At 52.2% G+C, this 24,901-nt stretch overlaps 1 protein-coding gene across 1 annotated transcript in view; it reads left to right on the plus strand.

Annotated features, from left to right (window-relative positions):
* SEC24D (SEC24 homolog D, COPII coat complex component) overlaps nt 1–24,901 on the plus strand; it is a 337,918-nt gene that overhangs the window by 221,098 nt on the left and 91,919 nt on the right. The window contains exons 11-12 of the mRNA XM_029613783.1: nt 11,697–11,821; nt 17,026–17,217. Coding sequence (XP_029469643.1) covers nt 11,697–11,821; nt 17,026–17,217 — 317 coding nt within the window. The remainder of the gene's footprint in view (nt 1–11,696; nt 11,822–17,025; nt 17,218–24,901) is intronic.

A 24,901-nucleotide genomic window follows, 5' to 3' on the forward strand; every position in this document is an offset into this window, starting at 1 on the left:
TTGCTATCTAGTTAACATCTCGCAGTAGAAAATATCATAATTTACCATCTCCAATGTTAGTCAGCATTAGAGTTGTTGCTTTTTGCTCAGTGTATTTGTATTGCTTTAAGTTTGCTTTTAGTATTTTTATATTTGACTTATTTTTATGAATATATGCTTGTGAGCCGCTTAGGACAGTGGGTAATGCATCATATCAATAGGAAAAATAAAAAAATAAAAGTTTATGTTTCAGACGTTAATGGGATTATAAGTAATATGAGGAATATGTTTTGTCATCTGGATGTGTGCCCTTTTGGGGTATTACAAGGGTTGAAGAATTTATATAGTCTTCTTTAATGCAGTTTGTTAACCTGTTGTTACCGGAGGGGTTTATTCTGGTGGATTTTAAGAAGGCCCTGGTGCAGCCACTTTTTAAAAAAAAGGCTAAGCTGTCCCAGTAAGCTATAGATCAAGTTCAAATCTCCCAACACTGATTACAGTTTTAGAGAAGATTGTTTTTCTTGAGCTGAAGGTGAAGAGCTGGCTGTTTCCCTGGTTGGACTGGCTTTTCCAGCAGTTCTCATGTTATTTCATCATTTTTTTTTTGTTTTGAATTTAATGTTTTTTTTATTGTGGTTGGTTTTACTGATGTGTTTTATTATTTTTGTTGGCTTGCTTTGGATTAGTTGGATATTATCTTTATTTTGGATTATTAACTTTTGTGGTTTTGGATTATTTAGATATTATCTTTGTTTTGGATTATTAACTATTGCCTTGTGTGGTTATTATCTTTTATTGTTCACCGCCTTGGGTGACCTATTAGACCGGGAAGGTAGGTTAGAAATGTTTTAATGGAAAATAAATAAAGAGCCTCAGGCAGTGAGAAGTCGGGGCTGGGTGCAGTTAATGTCCTAGAACATTTTGCACATTTATTTTGAGGTAATATGGATTAGTTTTGCAGCAGACATGGTAATTCTTGCTCTCTGCTTGATTGGGGGTCTTTAAGGGCTGGTTACAGGCCATGAGATAGATCCATACCTGGGAGAGGATTCCCTGAACATTTTCGGTAGATGATGGCACAGAAATCATGGTGTAGGTTTGTGCACCTGGCTGCCAGTAGCAGGATGAGTGCAAGGGAACTGGAAGAGACACGCCTTGGAGGAATCACATTGGCAGGAGAAACACATTGGCAAGTACCCAGCAGTTCCTGGCACTGCCATGTGTAGCAGAGAAGGCTGCATAAGGTCCTGCTTGCTCTTATACTGGAGCTATCTCCTAACCTTCTTCCCATCACCACCTTTCTCTTCCTTCCCCGACCTCTCCCTCCCTCAAGTATACTCACCCTCCTCCTCCTCCTCCCTGCAGTCTGCTACTCCTTTCCCGTCCTTCTCGCTTAAGACTTCCTCTCCTCTGCTGTTCGACACGAATCAGAGCAGTCCCTGTCAATCACAGAGATTGGTTCAGCCAGGACGCTTCTCTCGCTATCCGTCACGGACAGTGGATCTTTAAGGGGTAGTTTTCAAAGAAAAACCACCTGCATTCCTTTATTTATTTTTTTAAATTAGCAACGTATGTGCAAAGGACTGATTTTAAAAGCATCCAATTACTTTGCATGGAGAGAGGAGAGGCAGAATAGCACACGTACATTGTAAATTGAACGTATAACATAGTAAAGATGGCAGGAAAGGTCCAAATGGTCCATCCGGTCTGCCCAGCAAGCTTGTTATGGTAATAACTGCCGCACCGTCCAGGCTACCCCATGTTTCTCTTTTACTGGACGATGAAGATGCAGACAGTGCAGCCTGATGTGCTTTGCCGGTAGAAGCATCCCGTGTTTTTCCCGTTGTGTCTGCGTATCAGTTCCCCAGACCGTACAGGTCAGGGCCCATGCTGGTTGTCATCTGAATCCAATTCCTCTTTCACCTCCCTTCAGCTAAACCTACTCACAGCAATGCCAACCGCGCACACGCCGCGCAACCCGCGCCCGGGTTTAGCCAGGCTGCGCAGGGCGACGCCTTTAACCGCGCACACGCCGTGTAACCCGCGCCCGGGTTTAGCCAGGCTGCGCAGGGCGACGCCTTTAACCGCGCACACGCCGTGTAACCCGCGCCCGGGTTTAGCCAGGCTGCGCAGGGTGACGCCTTTAACCGCGCACACGCCGCGCAACCCGCGCCCGGGTTTAGCCAGGCTGCGCAGGGCGACGCCTTTAACCGCGCACACGCCGTGTAACCCGCGCCCGGGTTTAGCCAGGCTGCGCAGGGCGATGCCTTTAACCGCGCACACGCCGTGTAACCCGCGCCCGGGTTTAGCCAGGCTGCGCAGGGCGACGCCTTTAACCGCGCACACGCCGTGTAACCCGCGCCCGGGTTTAGCCAGGCTGCGCAGGGCGACGCCTTTAACCGCGCACACGCCGTGTAACCCGCGCCCGGGTTTAGCCAGGCTGCGCAGGGCGATGCCTTTAACCGCGCACACGCCGCGTAACCCGCGCCCGGGTTTAGCCAGGCTGCGCAGGGCGATGCCTTTAACCGCGCACACGCCGCGCAACCCGCGCCCGGGTTTAGCCAGGCTGCGCAGGGCGATGCCTTTAACCGCGCACACGCCGCGCAACCCGCGCCCGGGTTTAGCCAGGCTGCGCAGGGCGATGCCTTTAACCGCGCACACGCCGCGCAACCCGCGCCCGGGTTTAGCCAGGCTGCGCAGGGCGACGCCTTTAACCGCGCACACGCCGCGCAACCCGCGCCCGGGTTTAGCCAGGCTGCGCAGGGCGACGCCTTTAACCGCGCACACGCCGCGCAACCCGCGCCCGGGTTTAGCCAGGCTGCGCAGGGCGACGCCTTTAACCGCGCACACGCCGCGCAACCCGCGCCCGGGTTTAGCCAGGCTGCGCAGGGCGACGCCTTTAACCGCGCACACGCCGCGCAACCCGCGCCCGGGTTTAGCCAGGCTGCGCAGGGCGACGCCTTTAACCGCGCACACGCCGCGCAACCCGCGCCCGGGTTTAGCCAGGCTGCGCAGGGCGATGCCTTTAACCGCGCACACGCCGCGCAACCCGCGCCCGGGTTTAGCCAGGCTGCGCAGGGCGATGCCTTTAACCGCGCACACGCCGCGCAACCCGCGCCCGGGTTTAGCCAGGCTGCGCAGGGCGATGCCTTTAACCGCGCACACGCCGCGCAACCCGCGCCCGGGTTTAGCCAGGCTGCGCAGGGCGATGCCTTTAACCGCGCACACGCCGCGCAACCCGCGCCCGGGTTTAGCCAGGCTGCGCAGGGCGACGCCTTTAACCGCGCACACGCCGCGCAACCCGCGCCCGGGTTTAGCCAGGCTGCGCAGGGCGATGCCTTTAACCGCGCACACGCCGCATAACCCGCGCCCGGGTTTAGCCAGGCTGCGCAGGGCGATGCCTTTAACCGCGCACACGCCGCGCAACCCGCGCCCGGGTTTAGCCAGGCTGCGCAGGGCGATGCCTTTAACCGCGCACACGCCGCGCAACCCGTGCCCGGGTTTAGCCAGGCTGCGCAGGGCGATGCCTTTAACCGCGCACACGCCGCGCAAACCCGCGCCCGGGTTTAGCCAGGCTGCGCAGGGCGACGCCTTTAACCGCGCACACGCCGCATAACCCGCGCCCGGGTTTAGCCAGGCTGCGCAGGGCGACGCCTTTAACCGCGCACACGCCGCGCAACCCGCGCCCGGGTTTAGCCAGGCTGCGCAGGGTAATGCCTTTGGAAATTATTCTCCTCCTGTGCACAACGCGAGCCTAACACAATGAACTATTATCTGAATGAGTTATTTATTTACTTATTTAAGGTTTTTTTCTTTACCGACATTCGTCAGGGAACATCGTGCCGGTTTACATCAAAACAAGGGAGAGGCTGAGAGGTGAAAGCGGTTACAATAAAACAGGGAGCATAAACTGGGAGATGCGGAAGTAGTGTACGTAAAAGCGAAGCGAAAGGCATGTTACATGGAAACCGATGTGATGTTTTCCTAACGAATGTCGGTGTACAAAAATTGCAAATAAATAATAAATAAATGATGAAGAAGACACCAAATCAAACAGAGAGTATAACATGAATTGGTATTGGGGAACTATTTACAACGAATGCGACGTTGTCTTTCGAGACGACTTGTCTGCGGTGTTTGCGTGAGCGAGAAGGGACTTCGGGAGATAATGTGCAACGTAGCTGAGGTAGTAGGGGCGGGAGGGAGGGGGCGTAGGAGGTACTAGCTGGGGAGGTGGGGGGCGCGGGATGGATGTGGCAGTTTAAGGGTAGGCTTCCTTGAATTTTTTTGAATTTCAGTGCGCATTGCTCAGGTCTGAGTTCGGGTGGCATGGACTTCCAGGCGTGAGGACCCGCCGTGGATATGGCACGGTTTTTGGTGGAGAGGAGGTGCGGTTGTTTTGGAGCCGGGGTGTGGAGGGTGCCTTTATATGCTGACCTGGTGGGTCTGTTAGATGTGTGGAAGTATATGAGGTCTTTCATTCAGGGCAGGTTCTGGTTGTGCAGTGTTTTATGTATGATGGTGAGTGCTTTGTAAGTTATACGGCGGTGGATGGGGAGCTAATGTACTTCTTTGAGGATGGGTGTGATGTGGTCGAGTTTGCGTGAGTTGGGAAGTGTTCTGGCTGTCGCGTTTTCAAGGAGTTGCAGGGCTTTAATGGAGGCTTTGGGTAGACCAAGTAGGAGTGGGTTACAATAGTCTGTTTTGGAAAGAATAGTAGCTTGCAGAACTGTCCGGAAGTCACTAAGGTGCAGTAGAGGTCTGAGCTTTTTTTAATGTGTTGAGTCTGAAATAACAGTCTTGCATTGTTACCTGCAGGGCTCCAGCCGTGCTCCCCCCACACTAGATTCACTCACTGTCAGGCCGAAGCAGAAACCTGGGTATTAAAACGCTGCGCACTTCTAATGCTCACATTAAAATATTTTAAATTCCCAGTGCAGCAAGCTAATGATATTCTAACGCATTGGAAGTTTGCAGACCTTAAAATGTGGGTTTAGCCCAGGCCAAACGCTTGTTTTAACTTGGGAAGAGGGTGACTGAAGCAGCAGGTAAGGAGGAGTGTACTTATATGGCTAAGTGGCAGTTTTCACCACTTAAACAAATTAGTATGTACTTATCCAGCTGAAGTGCTCCTGACTTAGTTTTGCTTTTTTTAACTGTTTGTAGGCGGGGGTTTAAGTGCCAGAGCTGTAGCACTGGAAACTGCACCTCTGAATTGGAGTTAAGTTTCCAGCACTAAAAACATCCAGGCTGGGCCAGTGCACCAGTCTGCATCTGGGAGTAGTGCTTACTGGCCTCGTGTGAATGGGATTTACATGCCAGGGCACTCAGCAGTGCTCCCAGCTAGGACTGCTCATTTTGTGAGTATAAAACTCCCTTTGCTGCATCAGCAGTAAGTGTTGTGCACACAAAATGTGCCTTCAGCTGAGCGCATCAGCCTGTGTGCACGTGCAGCCTGCAGTCTGGAAGTGACAGATACAAAAACCTCCGTAGTAAGTGTTGTGCACACAAAATGTGCCTTCAGCTGAGCACAGCAGCCTGTGTGCACGTGCAGCCTGCAGTCTGGAAGTGACAGATACAAAAACCTCCGCAGTAAGTGTTGTGCACACAAAATGTGCCTTCAGCTGAGCGCAGCAGCCTGTGTGCACGTGCAGCCTGCAGTCTGGAAGTGACAGATACAGAAACCTCCGCAGTAAGTGTTGTGCACACAAAATGTGCCTTCAGCTGAGCGCAGCAGCCTGTGTGCACGTGCAGCCTGCAGTCTGGAAGTGACAGATACAGAAACCTCCGCAGTAAGTGTTGTGCACACAAAATGTGCCTTCAGCTGAGCGCATCAGCCTGTGTGCACGTGCAGCCTGCAGTCTGGAAGTGACAGATACAAAAACCTCCACAGTAAGTGTTGTGCACACAAAATGTGCCTTCAGCTGAGCGCAGCAGCCTGTGTGCACGTGCAGCCTGCAGTCTGGAAGTGACAGATACAGAAACCTCCGCAGTAAGTGTTGTGCACACAAAATGTGCCTTCAGCTGAGCGCAGCAGCCTGTGTGCACGTGCAGCCTGCAGTCTGGAAGTGACAGATACAAAAACCTCCGCAGTAAGTGTTGTGCACACAAAATGTGCCTTCAGCTGAGCGCAGCAGCCTGTGTGCACGTGCAGCCTGCAGTCTGGAAGTGACAGATACAGAAACCTCCGCAGTAAGTGTTGTGCACACAAAATGTGCCTTCAGCTGAGCGCAGCAGCCTGTGTGCACGTGCAGCCTGCAGTCTGGAAGTGACAGATACAGAAACCTCCGCAGTAAGTGTTGTGCACACAAAATGTGCCTGCAGCTGAGCGCAGCAGCCTGTGTGCACGTGCAGCCTGCAGTCTGGAAGTGACAGATACAGAAACCTCCGCAGTAAGTGTTGTGCACACAAAATGTGCCTGCAGCTGAGCGCAGCAGCCTGTGTGCACGTGCAGCCTGCAGTCTGGAAGTGACAGATACAAAAACCTCCGTAATAAGTGTTGTGCACACAAAATGTGCCTTCAGCTGAGCGCAGCAGCCTGTGTGCACGTGCAGCCTGCAGTCTGGAAGTGACAGATACAAAAACCTCCGCAGTAAGTGTTGTGCACACAAAATGTGCCTTCAGCTGAGCGCAGCAGCCTGTGTGCACGTGCAGCCTGCAGTCTGGAAGTGACAGATACAGAAACCTCCGCAGTAAGTGTTGTGCACACAAAATGTGCCTTCAGCTGAGCGCATCAGCCTGTGTGCACGTGCAGCCTGCAGTCTGGAAGTGACAGATACAAAAACCTCCGCAGTAAGTGTTGTGCACACAAAATGTGCCTTCAGCTGAGCGCAGCAGCCTGTGTGCACGTGCAGCCTGCAGTCTGGAAGTGACAGATACAGAAACCTCCGCAGTAAGTGTTGTGCACACAAAATGTGCCTTCAGCTGAGCGCAGCAGCCTGTGTGCACGTGCAGCCTGCAGTCTGGAAGTGACAGATACAAAAACCTCCGCAGTAAGTGTTGTGCACACAAAATGTGCCTTCAGCTGAGCGCATCAGCCTGTGTGCACGTGCAGCCTGCAGTCTGGAAGTGACAGATACAAAAACCTCCGCAGTAAGTGTTGTGCACACAAAATGTGCCTTCAGCTGAGCGCAGCAGCCTGTGTGCACGTGCAGCCTGCAGTCTGGAAGTGACAGATACAGAAACCTCCGCAGTAAGTGTTGTGCACACAAAATGTGCCTTCAGCTGAGCGCAGCAGCCTGTGTGCACGTGCAGCCTGCAGTCTGGAAGTGACAGATACAGAAACCTCCGCAGTAAGTGTTGTGCACACAAAATGTGCCTTCAGCTGAGCGCAGCAGCCTGTGTGCACGTGCAGCCTGCAGTCTGGAAGTGACAGATACAGAAACCTCCGCAGGGTTGCATGTGGATATGAGAGCACTGCATGTTTAGAGAAGAGGCAGGTCATGTTTTATCTGGGAGACTTCCCCATATCTCGTATAAATGGCTTACTTACGGTGTTCACTGCTAGTACCAACGGAGCAAAATGTCTCAAAAAAGCTGAAGAATTTGCAGGTGCACTGGCCATAGACAGAACAATGTTTGTTTTCTAAACTAAAGGGTAGAGTAATTCTGGTTTCCTTAACACTTAAACAGTGCCTGAAATATGCTGTACATTGTTTTCCGTCGATAAGCAGGGCATTTAGCCATGCATAGTGGGTGGCGTCATCCACAACGTCATGGAGGCAGAGCTTTCTCTCTAAGCTGGAAGAGCTTTGAAGTGCGCATGAGCACGACTTCCCGTGCTCCTCGAGCCTGCCTCAGTTTTTGTTTTCCGCGGTACTACACGGACGTGTGGAACTCACTCTCTCTCTCGTCACCTCACGGGACAAACACTTCACTTCAGGAAAATGAAGAGGAACAATGCCAAAAAGCCCAGGGTAAATGTATCATCGGGTCACGCTAGAGAGATAACGTTCCTGGATGGAATAAATGATAGCTTTATGGAGCAATTGGTTCAGGAACCGACGAGAGAGGGAGCAATTTTAGATCTAATTCTCAGTGGAGCACAGGACTTGGTGAGAGAGGTAACGGTGGTGGGGCCACTTGGCAATAGTGATCATAATATGATCAAATTTGATTTAATGACTGGAAAAGGAACAGTGTGCAAATCCAAGGCTCTCGTGCTAAACTTTCAAAAGGGAAACTTTGATAAAATGAGAAAAATTGTTAGAAAAAAACTGAAAGGAGCAGCTACAAAAGTAAAAAATGTCCAAGAGGCGTGGTCATTGTTAAAAAATACCATTCTAGAAGCACAGTCCAGATGTATTCCACACATTAAGAAAGGTGGAAAGAAGGCAAAACGATTACCGGCATAGTTAAAAGGGGAGGTGAAAGAAGCTATTTTAGCCAAAAGATCTTCATTCAAAAATTGGAAGAAGGATCCAACAGAAGAAAATAGGATAAAGCATAAACATTGGCAAGTTAAATGTAAGACATTGATAAGACAGGCTAAGAGAGAATTTGAAAAGAAGTTGGCTGTAGAGGCAAAAACTCACAGTAAAAACTTTTTTAAATATATCCGAAGCAGAAAGCCTGTGAGGGAGTCAGTTGGACCGTTAGATGATCGAGGGGTTAAAGGGGCACTTAGAGAAGATAAGGCCATCGCGGAAAGATTAAATGATTTCTTTGCTTCGGTGTTTACTGAAGAGGATGTTGGGGAGGTACCCGTAATGGAGAAGGTTTTCATGGGTAATGATTCAGATGGACTGAATCAAATCACGGTGAACCTAGAAGATGTGGTAGGCCTGATTGACAAACTGAAGAGTAGTAAATCACCTGGACCGGATGGTATATACCCCAGAGTTCTGAAGGAACTAAAAAATGAAATTTCAGACCTATTAGTAAAAATTTGTAACTTATCATTAAAATCATCCATTGTACCTGAAGACTGGAGGATAGCAAATGTAACCCCAATATTTAAAAAGGGCTCCAGGGGCGATCCGGGAAACTACAGACCGGTTAGCCTGACTTCAGTGCCAGGAAAAATAGTGGAAAGTGTTCTAAACATCAAAATCACAGAACATATAGAAAGACATGGTTTAATGGAACAAAGTCAGCATGGCTTTACCCAGGGCAAGTCTTGCCTCACAAATCTGCTTCACTTTTTTGAAGGAGTTAATAAACATGTGGATAAAGGTGAACCGGTAGATGTAGTATACTTGGATTTTCAGAAGGCGTTTGACAAAGTTCCTCATGAGAGGCTTCTAGGAAAAATAGAAAGTCATGGGATAGGTGGCAATGTCCTTTCGTGGATTACAAACTGGCTAAAAGACAGGAAACAGAGAGTAGGATTAAATGGACAATTTTCTCAGTGGAAGGGAGTGGACAGTGGAGTGCCTCAGGGATCTGTATTGGGACCCTTACTTTTCAATATATTTATAAATGATCTGGAAAGAAATATGAGTGAGATAATCAAATTTGCAGATGACACAAAATTGTGCAGAGTAGTTAAATCACAAGCAGATTGTGATAAATTGCAGGAAGACCTTGTGAGACTGGAAAATTGGGCATCCAAATGGCAGATGAAATTTAATGTGGATAAGTGCAAGGTGATGCATATAGGGAAAAATAACCCATGCTATAATTACACGATGTTGGGTTCCATATTAGGTGCTACAACCCAAGAAAGAGATCTAGGTGTCATAGTGGATAACACATTGAAATCGTCGGTTCAGTGTGCTGCAGCAGTCAAAAAAGCAAACAGAATGTTGGGAATTATTAGAAAAGGAATGATGAATAAAACGGAAAATGTCATAATGCCTCTGTATCGCTCCATGGTGAGACCGCACCTTGAATACTGTGTACAATTCTGGTCGCCGCATCTCAAAAAAGATATAATTGCGATGGAGAAGGTACAGAGAAGGGCTACCAAAATGATAAGGGGAATGGAACAACTCCCCTATGAGGAAAGACTAAAGAGGTTAGGACTTTTCAGCTTGGAGAAGAGACGACTGAGGGGGGATATGATAGAGGTGTTTTAAAATCATGAGAGGTCTAGAACGGGTAGATGTGAATCGGTTATTTACTCTTTCGGATAGTAGAAGGACTAGGGGACACTCCATGAAGTTAGCATGGGGCACATTTAAAACTAATCGGAGAAAGTTCTTTTTTACTCAACGCACAATTAAACTCTGGAATTTGTTGCCAGAGAATTTGGTTTGTGCAGTTAGTATAGCTGTGTTTAAAAAAGGATTGGATAAGTTCTTGGAGGAGAAGTCCATTACCTGCTATTAAGTTCACTTAGAGAATAGCCACTGCCATTAACAATGGTTACATGGAATAGACTTAGTTTTTGGGTACTTGCCAGGTTCCTATGGCCTGGATTGGCCACTGTTGGAAACAGGATGCTGGGCTTGATGGACCCTTGGTCTGACCCAGTATGGCATTTTCTTATGTTCTTATGTTCTTATTCAAATATTGTTCCTGCGGCAAAATCACGTCAGTGACCGACAGGCGTAATTACTGTTATTCATGCCTCGGTCCCGACCATGATCAGGCCGCATGCAGGGACTGTGGAAGAATGTCCCTGCGCGCCAGGAGACAACGAAAGGAAAAGATGGAGAGGCTGAGGCACCCTAATGCCCCCTCCCCGAAAGATGGCAGATCAACCAAGTCCTCGGGACTCCTCGACGCACGCATTCGGCCTCAGAAGGCCGGGCGCCACAATCTGCGTCATCCAGCACGCAGATTGCGTCGTGCGCCGGGTCGGCCACGACGCATGTGTCGACAACATCTGCGTCGAATCGCATTTCTCCATCTCGTCCTCAGTTGCATTCCAGGCATCCACCACCCTCTCCATGAAGAAATATTTCCTGACGTTGCTTCTGAGTCGTCCTCCCTGGAGTTTCATTTCATGACCCCTAGTTCTACTTGCTCATTTTCAGAAAAGATTTGAAGTTTGTGCATCATCAAAACCTTTCGGGTATCTGAAGGTCTGTATCCTATCCCCCCTGCACCTCCTCTCCTCCAGGATTTACATATTCAGATCCTTCAGCCTCTCCTCATAAGTCTTCCGATATTGACCCCATACCATTTTGGTTGCCCTTCCCTGGGCCGCCTCCATCATGTCTCTGTCTCCTTTGAGATACGGGCACCGGAACTGAACACAGTACTCCAGGTGAGGCCTCACCAAGGACCTGTACAAGGGGATTATCACCTCTTTTCTCTTACTCAATATTCCTCTCTCTATGCAGCCCAGCATTCTTCTGGCTTTGGCTATCGCCTCGTCACATTGCTTCGTCGCCTTCAGATCATCAGACACTATCACCCCAAGGTCCCTCTCTCAGTCCGTGTGCATTAGTCTTTCACCGCCCGTCACATAAAGCTCTTTTGGATTACCAAACCCCAGATGCAGGACTCTGCACTTCTTGGCATTGAATCCCATCTGCCTTATCTTTGCCCACCATTCAAGCTTCCTTAAATCCCGTCTCATTCTCTCTACTCCTTCCGGCCTGTCCACTCTGTTGCAGGTCTTAGTATCAGTTGCAAATAGACAAACTTTACCTTCTGCCCCTTCCGCGAGGTTGCTCAGAAAGATATTGAACAGAAATATCGTTTGCTGTGAGCAGATTGTAAGCTCTAGGGAGCAGGGACTCTTTCTTGTGTGTGTGCAGGCACAGTGCTGAGGAAGTGATGAATAGGAGTAGTAAATCTTAATATCTGTTGTCCTTGCTCTGCAGAAGAACAAGCTCCCGAATCCTCCTGCCTATATCTTCATGATAGACGTGTCGTACAGTAACATGAAGAGCGGCCTGGTCAGACTGGTATGCGAGGAGCTGAAGACTCTTCTGGACAGACTTCCAAGGTAACGCAGGACGGGGGGTGGGGGGGGGGGGGCACAGTCTGTGCTTTGTGGGACGGGAAACGTCAGGACGTAAGAGGTGCAGAGTAAGAAGCAGTATGAAAACGTAAGCCAATGAGCACCCACGCCCCCCTCGCTGGAGCTAAGATCAAGCTCCCGTGTAACGTCTGAGCCATGAGATGGAGAAGGGGCATTAATGCCCGAACGCCTGACCCCAGAGGGGACATAAAACTGCTCGGACCCTGACCTGAAGGACTCTGCAGTCAGGCCAGATCCCTGCATTATCTCTCATTTATCTGCATGAAGAGAATGTGCTATAGGGATAGCAAGGCCTTCGGCTCTGCTCTTTCTGGGAACTGTTTCCTATCAGGAGCGTTAAAGGTGGTTTGGAGATGGGGAGGATGCACCCCCTCCTCCTCCTTCAGCATCCTGGCTTGCTCAGCTATGAAATCCCAAACATTTTTCCAAGAGATGGGCCTCAGCTGTGCTCTCTAAAGTCCATTTCTCTGATCTCTCTCTCTGTCCTCTTCAGCCTAACACTTTCTTTTCCCATTGTCTCTCTCTAAATCAAGCCTCTTGCTTCAGGGGACAGCTCAGGCCTCGCCTCCTGCCATGACATGTACGCAGTTACAGCGTCATTCATTACCGTATTTTATGCTTTTATAGCAACTTACATCACAGATATGAACTCAAAAGTGGCTTACGTCACAGAGAAAAATTCAATAATCAGTATAAAGTAGTCCCTAGTATACAGAATAACCCCATCCCCCCCTCTCACTTTGGACAGGCCAGCCCCATAATCCAAAACTTAAAAATAAACAGTCATTCCAGCTAAGCTCATCCTACATCCTACATCCTACCCTCTCCCTTCAAAATCACATCCTGAATAACAATCCCCACTGCCCCCCAGCGGCAGATCTCTGAAGTCTGCTGCACGGGGTCAGAGCCAGCAGCGAGGCTCGGGTCTGGGACAGCGTCGGGCAGGGCAGACACACAGGGTAATAACTGTAGGCAGAGCAGACACACCGGGTAATAACTGCAGGTAGAGGAGACACACAGGGTAATTACTGCAGGCGGAGCAGACACACAGGGTAATAACTGCAGGCAGAGCAGACACACCGGGTAATAACTGCAGGCGGAGCAGACACACAGGGTAATAACTGCAGGCGGAGCAGACACACCACGTAATAACTGCAGGCAGGGCAGACACACCGGGTAATTACTGCAGGCGGAGCAGACACACAGGGTAATTACTGCAGGCAGAGCAGACACACCGGGTAATAACTGTAGGCAGAGCAGACACACCGGGTAATAACTGTAGGCAGAGCAGACACACCGGGTAATAACTGCAGGTAGAGGAGACACACAGGGTAATTACTGCAGGCGGAGCAGACACACAGGGTAATAACTGCAGGCAGAGCAGACACACCGGGTAATAACTGCAGGCGGAGCAGACACACAGGGTAATAACTGCAGGCAGGGCAGACACACCGGGTAATTACTGCAGGCGGAGCAGACACACCACGTAATAACTGCAGGCAGGGCAGACACACCGGGTAATTACCACAGGCAGGGCAGACACACCGGGTAATTACTGCAGGCGGAGCAGACACACCACGTAATAACTGCAGGCAGGGTAGACACACCGGGTAATAACTGCAGGCAGAGCAGACACACAGGGTAATAACTGCAGGCAGGGCAGACACACCGGGTAATAACTGCAGGCGGAGCAGACACACCACGTAATAACTGCAGGCAGGGCAGACACACCGGGTAATTACCACAGGCAGGGCAGACACACCGGGTAATTACTGCAGGCGGAGCAGACACACCACGTAATAACTGCAGGCAGGGCAGACACACCGGGTAATTACCACAGGCAGGGCAGACACACCGGGTAATTACTGCAGGCGGAGCAGACACACCACGTAATAACTGCAGGCAGGGTAGACACACCGGGTAATAACTGCAGGCAGAGCAGACACACAGGGTAATAACTGCAGGCAGGGCAGACACACCGGGTAATAACTGCAGGCGGAGCAGACACACCACGTAATAACTGCAGGCAGGGCAGACACACCGGGTAATTACCACAGGCAGGGCAGACACACCGGGTAATTACTGCAGGTGGAGCAGACACACCACGTAATAACTGCAGGCAGGGCAGACACACCGGGTAATTACCACAGGCAGGGCAGACACACCGGGTAATAACCACAGGCAGGGCAGACACACCGGGTAATAACTGCAGGCGGAGCAGACACACCAGGTAATAACTGCAGGCGGAGCAGACACACCACGTAATAACTGCAGGCAGGGCAGACACACCGGGTAATTACCACAGGCGGGGCAGACACACCGGGTAATTACCGCAGGCGGAGCAGACACACCGGGTAATAACTGCAGGCAGAGCAGACACACCACGTAATAACTGCAGGCAGGGCAGACACACCGGGTAATTACCACAGGCAGGGCAGACACACCGGGTAATTACTGCAGGCGGAGCAGACACACCGGGTAATAACTGCAGGCGGAGCAGACACACCACGTAATAACTGCAGGCAGGGCAGACACACCGGGTAATTACCACAGGCAGGGCAGAAACACCGGGTAATTACCGCAGGCAGGGCAGACACACAGGGTAATAACTACAGGTAGAGGAGACACACCGGGTAATAACTGCAGGCAGAGCAGACACACCGGGTAATTACTGCAGGCAGAACAGACACACTGGGTAATTACTGCAGGCGGAGCAGACACACTGGGTAATAACTGCAGGCAGAGCAGACACACAGGATAATTACCGCAGGCGGCGCAGACACAGCGGGTAATAACTGCAGGCAGAGCAGACACACAGGATAATTACCGCAGGCGGAGCAGACACACCAGGTAATAACTGCAGGCAGAGCAGACACACAGGATAATTACTGCAGGCGGAGCAGACACACCACATAATAACTGCAGGCAGAGCAGACACACCGGGTAATAACTGCAGGTAGAGGAGACACACAGGGTAATAACTGCAGGCAGAGCAGACACACAGGGTAATTACTGCAGGCGGAGCAGACACACAGGGTAATTACTGCAGGCAGAGCAGACACACCGGGTAATAACTGCAGGTAGAGGAGACACACCGGGTAATTACTGCAGGCAGAACAGACACACAGGGTAATTACTGCAGGCGGGGCAGACACACCGGGTAATTACTGCAGGTAGAGCAGACACACCGGGTAATAACTGCAGGTAGAGGAGACACCGCGGGTAATTACTGCAGGCGGGGCAGATACACCCGGTAATAACTGCAGGTAGAGGAGACACACCGGGTAATTACTGCAGGCAGAACAGACACACAGGGTAATAACTGCAGGCAAGGCAGGCACACAGGGTAATTACTGCAGGCAGAGCAGACACACTGGGTAATTACTGCAGGCAGGGGAGACACACCGGGTAATTACTGCAGGCAGAGCAGACACTCAGGGTAATTCCTGCAGGCAGAGCAGACACACCGGATAATTACTGCAGGCAGAACAGACACATGGGGCAATTACTACAAGCAGGGCAGATGGATTAACGGTGGCTGCTGGAAGGCTGAGACGCTTTCCATCTGGTCCCCTGCCAATTCCAGTCCCCCAAACCAGGCCCAGGTGAGTCCCCACTCCCTGATGGGGTGAGAGGAGGCGTTTAGGGCACCCCCCAAAGGTCGATAAAGAATTCCTGCAGCACCTGCCACCACGGGATTAGGAAAGGAGAACCTCATGGCCACTTATCATGCCATCTCCCGTCAGCTAATTGTGTGGCAAGGGGGCAGAAGCAGGGGGCTTCTCTCATGCATTAAGAGATCTCCTGACTTCCTGCTTTGTGCATTAATGACCCGAGCACTGGAGCTACTCAGTGATAACCCGAGGACTGCAGGGAGAGACAACAGAAAGTGAAATATAAGGGGGAGAAGGAAGGCAACATGAAATGCAGAGTGAGTGTCTAGCGTGGCCTGGGACCTGTGCTCGTTGGTGCCCAGGTCTGCCCTATTGCCGGGCACCTCTTACAGTCAGTCCTTGGCTAGCAGAGCTGAGTTACTGCTAAGGAGACTTTTATAGACACGGAAACACAGAAAGGAACACTTGGAACCGTCCAGTACATCCATCCACATCCATCCACAGGTCTTACTCCATCTGTGGTCTCATCTCCCTTCCTCCCTGGCTGTCTCTCTCATACATGTTTGAATCCTGTCACTGTTTGGCTCCTGTAACCTCTGCTAGAAGTCTGTGGCAAGTTCCCTCTTAGGATGCTCACTTGTCCTTGAACATTTTATTCTATATAAATTGGTTTCTTCTGCTAACTTGTTGAAGCCTCCTAAATATATAAGAACATAAGAACACAAGATATGCCATACTGGGTCCATCAAGCCCAGTATCCTGTTTCCAACAGAGGCCAATCCAAGTCAGAAGTAACTGGCAAGTACCCAAACATTAAATAAATCTCAAACTAATATTGCTTATTAATTAATAGCACTTTATGGATTTTTCCTGTAGGAACTTATTCAAACCTTTTTTAAACCTAGTTAACTAACTGCTATAACCACATCCTCTGGCAATGAATTCCAGAGTTTAACTATGCACTGAGTGAAAAGAATTTTCTTTGATTTGTTTTAAATGTGCTACTTGCTAACTTCATGGAGTATCTGAAAGAGTAAATAACCAATTCACATCTAAACCTCTCATGATTTTAAATACTTCTATCATATCCCACTATGATGCCTAGATCTCTTTCCTGGGCGGTAGCTCCTAGTATGGAACCTAACATCGTGTAACTACAGCAAGGGTTATTTTTCCCTATATGCATCACCTTGCACTTGTCCACATTAAATTTCATCTGCCATTTGGATGTCCAAATTTCCAGTCTTGCAAGGTCCTCCTGCAATTTAACACAATCCACTTGTGAATTTTGTATCATCTGCAAATCTGATCACCTCACTCGTCTTATTCCTTTCCAGATCATTTATAATTATATTGAAAATGTTTGTATCATATCAGTGTTTCCCTTCTCTCGTGTAAAGAGTACATCTTTAGCCCGGTCTGTCTCTGTAGGTTTGCCTTCTAGCACAGCTCAGGCCCATTGTAGTGGCCAGCGACCCTTTGCAGATTGTGCTGAGCTGAGATCTCACCAGAGACCTGAACAGGGATAATATTGCTTTTATATTTTCCTTCCAGGGAAGACCAAGCAGATGCCTCTGCAATCAGGGTTGGTTTTGTCACCTATAACAAAATCCTCCACTTCTACAACGTGAAGAGCAGCCTGGCACAGCCTCAGATGATGGTGGTGTCGGACGTGAGCGAGGTCTTTCTCCCTCTGCTGGATGGATTCCTTGTCAACTTCCACGAATCGCGATCCGTGATCCACAAGTAAGGTGGCAAGGCCGACGCCAGGCCTACAAAGGTGCTGCAGCGCCTATCAGTACAGCGCGCTGTCAAGGCTTAAGTACCTATCACCTGACCCTTTGTTTACTTTCTGCATTTTTAGTTTGTTACTGTCTGACCAGCAGAATTCCCTCTATGAATCATTTTATTACTTTCTTTGAAGTCAATATTAAAATGCATTGCCCACCCAAATTCAGGACTTAGCCATCAAGCCATGTGTTTTAAAATTCCCATTGCTCTGAGCACTTCTGAATTATCAGGCTAACTGTTTATCTGAGGAGAAAAATTAGAAGGATAAGTTGGAGGCATTCCAGGGGCCTCCCAGGGAGGAGGTAAGCTAGCCGATAATGTATCTGGCTATCTCCAATATTCAGAGATAGATGGTGTTAAAGCTTACTCTATGCTCATGGCCAGGGACACAAGAACACTTGGACTCAGTAAAAAGTATAATGTATTTTTATTAGTCAATATAAGTGTTCTCGGGAGATGCTGGGTACTGGGTGCCCTTCGTCTTACAATCTGACCAGCATCTCTCTGGATACAGGAAGTGATCCTTCTTTTATAGGTAACATTCAAATACAGGAAAAGGATAGAAGGTTCTAGAGACTTGCATGACTGCCCAAAGGATCATTTACATAAGTTGTGATGATTAAATCATCGCTAACTATCCCTGATTGGCTTCCCAGGATGTGTAGCCCATTTCCCATGGCTCTCTTTGTTCTGTTAAACTCTTACTGGTAAAGGCAATCAACACGTCTGTAACTGTGTGGATTACAAACTCCTGAGAATGGTGCCTGAAGCTCCCCTGTGGTGACTCTATGAATAGACATCACCTGTCTGGTGCCTCCTCAGATATCCAGGGACATTCTGTAAGTCACTCAGAGTCCATTCAGCCCAGGCACGCCAAAGACACGCAGAGGCTTCTGGGGATTTCCTTCTCCATTTTGGTCTTCTGTGTTCAGGCATACTTCTCAATGGATATCTTAACTGGCTAAGGGGTAGATTTTAAAAGCCCTGCGCACGTAAATCCTGCTGGATTTACGTGCGCAGGGCCCTTGCGTGCCGGCGCGCCTATTTTGCATAGGCCGCAGGCGCGCACAAAGCCCCGGGACGTGCGTAAGTCCCGAGGCTTCGTAAAAGGTGCGGGAGGGGGCGTGTCCAGGGGTATGTCGGCAGGCGGGGGGGTATCTGGGGCCATGTCCGGGGTCAGGGGGCAGTCCGGGGTGGGACCGGGGGCGTGGGCCGGGAGGGCGGTCCTGAGTCCCCCGGCACTGCGGTCTGTGCCAGGGGATGCCAAGGCGGCGCGCGCAAGTTACGCCTGCGTCAAGCAGGCGTAACTTGCACAACAAAGGTGGGGGGGGGGGATTTAGGTAGGGTGGGGGGTGGGTTAGGTAGGGGAAGGGAGGGAAAGGTGGGGAGACGCGGAAGGAAAGTTCCCTCTGAGGCCGCTCCGATTTCGGAGCGGCCTCAGAGGGAACGGAGGCAGCCTGCGCGGCTCGGCGCTCGCAGGCTGCCGCTTTTGCGCAGCCTTGAAACGCCGACCCCGGATTTTATAAGATACATGCGGCTATGTGCATTTCTTATAAAATCCGGCGTACTTTTGTTTATGTGACTACAAATGGGGTGAGTAGACAGCAGCACTCTGCTGAATATCCCTGACAATTTTATCTGTCTAAATGTAACTGGATAAATTGTCTGCTCATTTCGCTGCTGAACATTGACCCCTTAGTGTTTCATGTTTGCTAACAGTGAAGTTGCAGTGCTGTGCCGTGTTTTAGCTCCATGGGGGAAGGCTGAGGGACGTGACAGCTGCTGACTGGGCAGGATACAGGCACCTGGGGCTGGCTTAGGTGAGTCTTAGGGACTGGAGTTGGCAGATAGCAGGGGTTGGTTAGGATCTGTTTTAGGAAGATCAGGGGGACTGAATGGGTCGGTGTGGTGGCTGGAGGTGTCAGGAGGCAGGCAGCTGGGGTTGGCTTGCGTCCGTTTTAGGGACTGGAGGTGTCAGGACGCAGACAGCAGGGGCTGGCTTGGGTCTGTTTTAGGGACTGGAGGTGTCAGGACGCAGATAGCAGGGGCTGGCTTGGGTCTGTTTTAGGGACTGGAGCTGGCAGGAGGCAGGCAGCAGAGGTTGGCTTGGGTCTGTTTTAGGGACTGGAGGTGTCAGGACGCAGACAGCAGAGGTTGGCTTGGGTCTGTTTTAGGGACTGGAGCTGGCAGGAGGCAGATAGCAGAGGTTGGCTTGGGTCTGTTTTAGGGACTGGAGCTGGCAGGAGGCAGATAGCAGGGGCTGGCTTGGGTCTGTTTTAGGGACTGGAGCTGGCAGGAGGCAGGCAGCAGAGGTTGGCTTGGGTCTGTTTTAGGGACTGGAGCTGGCAGGAGGCAGGCAGCAGAGGTTGGCTTGGGTCTGTTTTAGGGACTGGAGCTGGCAGGAGGCAGGCAGCAGAGGTTGGCTTGGGTCTGTTTTAGGGACTGGAGGTGTCAGGACGCAGACAGCAGAGGTTGGCTTGGGTCTGTTTTAGGGACTGGAGCTGGCAGGAGGCAGATAGCAGGGGCTGGCTTGGGTCTGTTTTAGGGACTGGAGCTGGCAGGAGGCAGGCAGCAGAGGTTGGCTTGGGTCTGTTTTAGGGACTGGAGCTGGCAGGAGGCAGATAGCAGGGGCTGGCTTGGGTCTGTTTTAGGGACTGGAGCTGGCAGGACGCAGACAGCAGAGGTTGGCTTGGGTCTGTTTTAGGGACTGGAGCTGGCAGGAGGCAGGCAGCAGAGGTTGGCTTGGGTCTGTTTTAGGGACTGGAGCTGGCAGGAGGCAGATAGCAGGGGCTGGCTTGGGTCTGTTTTAGGGACTGGAGGTGGCAGGAGGCAGGCAGCAGAGGTTGGCTTGGGTCTGTTTTAGGGACTGGAGCTGGCAGGAGGCAGATAGCAGGGGCTGGCTTGGGTCTGTTTTAGGGATTGGAGGTGTCAGGAGGCAGGCAGCAGAGGTTGGCTTGGGTCTGTTTTAGGGACTGGAGCTGGCAGGAGGCAGATAGCAGGGGCTGGCTTGGGTCTGTTTTAGGGACTGGAGCTGGCAGGAGGCAGGCAGCAGAGGTTGGCTTGGGTCTGTTTTAGGGACTGGAGCTGGCAGGAGGCAGGCAGCAGAGGTTGGCTTGGGTCTGTTTTAGGGACTGGAGCTGGCAGGAGGCAGATAGCAGGGGCTGGCTTGGGTCTGTTTTAGGGACTGGAGCTGCCAGGAGGCAGATAACAGGGGCTGGCTTGGGTCTGTTTTAGGGACTGGAGGTGGCAGGAGGCAGGCAGCAGAGGTTGGCTTGGGTCTGTTTTAGGGACTGGAGGTGTCAGGACGCAGACAGCAGAGGTTGGCTTGGGTCTGTTTTAGGGACTGGAGCTGGCAGGAGGCAGGCAGCAGAGGTTGGCTTGGGTCTGTTTTAGGGACTGGAGCTGGCAGGAGGCAGGCAGCAGAGGTTGGCTTGGGTCTGTTTTAGGGACTGGAGCTGGCAGGAGGCAGGCAGCAGAGGTTGGCTTGGGTCTGTTTTAGGGACTGGAGCTGGCAGGAGGCAGATAGCAGGGGCTGGCTTGGGTCTGTTTTAGGGACTAGAGCTAGCAGGAGGCAGGCAGCAGAGGTTGGCTTGGGTCTGTTTTAGGGACTGGAGCTGGCAGGAGGCAGGCAGCAGAGGTTGGCTTGGGTCTGTTTTAGGGACTGGAGCTGGCAGGAGGCAGATAGCAGGGGCTGGCTTGGGTCTGTTTTAGGGACTGGAGCTGGCAGGAGGCAGATAGCAGGGGCTGGCTTGGGTCTGTTTTAGGGACTGGAGCTGGCAGGAGGCAGGCAGCAGAGGTTGGCTTGGGTCTGTTTTAGGGACTGGAGCTGGCAGGAGGCAGATAGCAGAGGTTGGCTTGGGTCTGTTTTAGGGACTGGAGCTGGCAGGAGGCAGATAGCAGGGGCTGGCTTGGGTCTGTTTTAGGGACTGGAGCTGGCAGGAGGCAGGCAGCAGAGGTTGGCTTGGGTCTGTTTTAGGGACTGGAGCTGGCAGGAGGCAGGCAGCAGAGGTTGGCTTGGGTCTGTTTTAGGGACTGGAGCTGGCAGGAGGCAGGCAGCAGAGGTTGGCTTGGGTCTGTTTTAGGGACTGGAGCTGGCAGGAGGCAGATAGCAGGGGCTGGCTTGGGTCTGTTTTAGGGATTGGAGGTGTCAGGAGGCAGGCAGCAGGGGCTGGCTTGGGTCTGTTTTAGGGACTGGAGGTGGCAGGAGGCAGGCAGCAGAGGTTGGCTTGGGTCTGTTTTAGGGACTGGAGGTGTCAGGACGCAGACAGCAGAGGTTGGCTTGGGTCTGTTTTAGGGACTGGAGCTGGCAGGAGGCAGGCAGCAGAGGTTGGCTTGGGTCTGTTTTAGGGACTGGAGCTGGCAGGAGGCAGATAGCAGGGGCTGGCTTGGGTCTGTTTTAGGGACTGGAGCTGGCAGGAGGCAGGCAGCAGAGGTTGGCTTGGGTCTGTTTTAGGGACTGGAGCTGGCAGGAGGCAGATAGCAGGGGCTGGCTTGGGTCTGTTTTAGGGACTGGAGCTGGCAGGAGGCAGGCAGCAGAGGTTGGCTTGGGTCTGTTTTAGGGACTGGAGCTGGCAGGAGGCAGATAGCAGGGGCTGGCTTGGGTCTGTTTTAGGGACTGGAGCTGGCAGGAGGCAGATAGCAGGGGCTGGCTTGGGTCTGTTTTAGGGACTGGAGGTGGCAGGAGGCAGGCAGCAGAGGTTGGCTTGGGTCTGTTTTAGGGACTGGAGGTGTCAGGAGGCAGGCAGCAGAGGTTGGCTTGGGTCTGTTTTAGGGACTGGAGCTGGCAGGAGGCAGGCAGCAGAGGTTGGCTTGGGTCTGTTTTAGGGACTGGAGGTGTCAGGAGGCAGATAGCAGGGGCTGGCTTGGGTCTGTTTTAGGGACTGGAGGTGGCAGGAGGCAGGCAGCAGAGGTTGGCTTGGGTCTGTTTTAGGGACTGGAGCTGGCAGGAGGCAGGCAGCAGAGGTTGGCTTGGGTCTGTTTTAGGGACTGGAGGTGTCAGGAGGCAGGCAGCAGAGGTTGGCTTGGGTCTGTTTTAGGGACTGGAGCTGGCAGGAGGCAGGCAGCAGAGGTTGGCTTGTGTCTGTTTTAGGGACTGGAGCTGGCAGGAGGCAGGCAGCAGAGGTTGGCTTGGGTCTGTTTTAGGGACTTGAGGTGTCAGGACGCAGATAGCAGAGGTTGGCTTGGGTCTGTTTTAGGGACTGGAGCTGGCAGGAGGCAGGCAGCAGAGGTTGGCTTGGGTCTGTTTTAGGGACTGGAGGTGGCAGGAGGCAGGCAGCAGAGGTTGGCTTGGGTCTGTTTTAGGGACTGGAGCTGGCAGGAGGCAGGCAGCAGAGGTTGGCTTGCGTCCGTTTTAGGGACTGGAGCTGGCAGGAGGCAGATAGCAGGGGCTGGCTTGGGTCTGTTTTAGGGACTGGAGCTGGCAGGAGGCAGGCAGCAGAGGTTGGCTTGGGTCTGTTTTAGGGACTGGAGGTGTCAGGAGGCAGGCAGCAGAGGTTGGCTTGGGTCTGTTTTAGGGACTGGAGCTGGCAGGAGGCAGATAGCAGGGGCTGGCTTGGGTCTGTTTTAGGGACTGGAGCTGGCAGGAGGCAGGCAGCAGAGGTTGGCTTGGGTCTGTTTTAGGGACTGGAGGTGGCAGGAGGCAGGCAGCAGAGGTTGGCTTGGGTCTGTTTTAGGGACTGGAGCTGGCAGGAGGCAGGCAGCAGAGGTTGGCTTGCGTCCGTTTTAGGGACTGGAGCTGGCAGGAGGCAGGCAGCAGAGGTTGGCTTGGGTCTGTTTTAGGGACTGGAGGTGTCAGGAGGCAGATAGGGGCTGGCTTGCGTCCGTTTTAGGGACTGGAGGTGTCAGGACGCAGATAGCAGGGGCTGGCTTGGGTCTGTTTTAGGGACTGGAGCTGGCAGGAGGCAGGCAGCAGAGGTTGGCTTGGGTCTGTTTTAGGGACTGGAGGTGGCAGGAGGCAGGCAGCAGAGGTTGGCTTGGGTCTGTTTTAGGGACTGGAGCTGGCAGGAGGCAGGCAGCAGAGGTTGGCTTGGGTCTGTTTTAGGGACTGGAGGTGGCAGGAGGCAGGCAGCAGAGGTTGGCTTGGGTCTGTTTTAGAGACTGGAGCTGGCAGGAGGCAGGCAGCAGAGGTTGGCTTGCGTCCGTTTTAGGGACTGGAGCTGGCAGGACGCAGATAGCAGGGGCTGGCTTGGGTCTGTTTTAGGGACTGGAGCTGGCAGGAGGCAGGCAGCAGAGGTTGGCTTGGGTCTGTTTTAGGGACTGGAGCTGGCAGGAGGCAGGCAGCAGAGGTTGGCTTGGGTCTGTTTTAGGGACTGGAGGTGGCAGGAGGCAGGCAGCAGAGGTTGGCTTGGGTCTGTTTTAGGGACTGGAGCTGGCAGGAGGCAGGCAGCAGAGGTTGGCTTGGGTCTGTTTTAGGGACTGGAGGTGTCAGGACGCAGATAGCAGGGGCTGGCTTGGGTCTGTTTTAGGGACTGGAGCTGGCAGGAGGCAGGCAGCAGAGGTTGGCTTGGGTGTGTTTTAGGGACTGGAGGTGGCAGGAGGCAGGCAGCAGAGGTTGGCTTGGGTCTGTTTTAGGGACTGGAGGTGGCAGGAGGCAGATAGCAGAGGTTGGCTTGGGTCTGTTTTAGGGACTGGAGGTGGCAGGAGGCAGATAGCAGGGGCTGGCTTGCGTCCGTTTTAGGGACTGGAGGTGTCTGGAGGCAGACAGCAGGGGCTGGCTTGCGTCCGTTTTAGGGACTGGAGCTGGCAGGAGGCAGGCAGCAGAAGTTGGCTTGGGTCTGTTTTAGGGACTGGAGGTGTCAGGACGCAGATAGCAGGGGCTGGCTTGGGTCTGTTTTAGGGACTGGAGCTGGCAGGAGGCAGGCAGCAGAGGTTGGCTTGGGTGTGTTTTAGGGACTGGAGGTGGCAGGAGGCAGGCAGCAGAGGTTGGCTTGGGTCTGTTTTAGGGACTGGAGGTGGCAGGAGGCAGATAGCAGAGGTTGGCTTGGGTCTGTTTTAGGGACTGGAGGTGGCAGGAGGCAGATAGCAGGGGCTGGCTTGCGTCCGTTTTAGGGACTGGAGGTGTCAGGACGCACATAGCAGGGGCTGGCTTGGGTCTGTTTTAGGGACTGGAGGTGTCAGGAGGCAGGCAGCAGAGGTTGGCTTCGGTCTGTTTTAGGGACTGGAGGTGTCAGGACGCAGATAGCAGAGGTTGGCTTGGGTCTGTTTTAGGGACTGGAGGTGTCAGGAGGCAGGCAGCAGAGGTTGGCTTGGGTCTGTTTTAGGGACTGGAGCTGGCAGGAGGCAGGCAGCAGAGGTTGGCTTGGGTCTGTTTTAGGGACTGGAGGTGTCAGGAGGCAGGCAGCAGAGGTTGGCTTGGGTCTGTTTTAGGGACTGGAGCTGGCAGGAGGCAGGCAGCAGAGGTTGGCTTGGGTCTGTTTTAGGGATTGGAGGTGGCAGGAGGCAGATAGCAGGGGCTGGCTTGGGTCTGTTTTAGGGACTGGAGGTGTCAGGAGGCAGGCAGCAGGGGCTGGCTTGGGTCTGTTTTAGGGATTGGAGGTGTCAGGAGGCAGGCAGCAGGGGCTGGCTTGGGTCTGTTTTAGGGATTGGAGGTGGCAGGAGGCAGGCAGCAGAGGTTGGCTTGGGTCTGTTTTAGGGACTGGAG

This window comes from Rhinatrema bivittatum, chromosome 1 (assembly GCF_901001135.1).
Source record: "Rhinatrema bivittatum chromosome 1, aRhiBiv1.1, whole genome shotgun sequence".
In the NCBI taxonomy this organism is placed as follows: Eukaryota; Metazoa; Chordata; class Amphibia; order Gymnophiona; family Rhinatrematidae; genus Rhinatrema; species Rhinatrema bivittatum.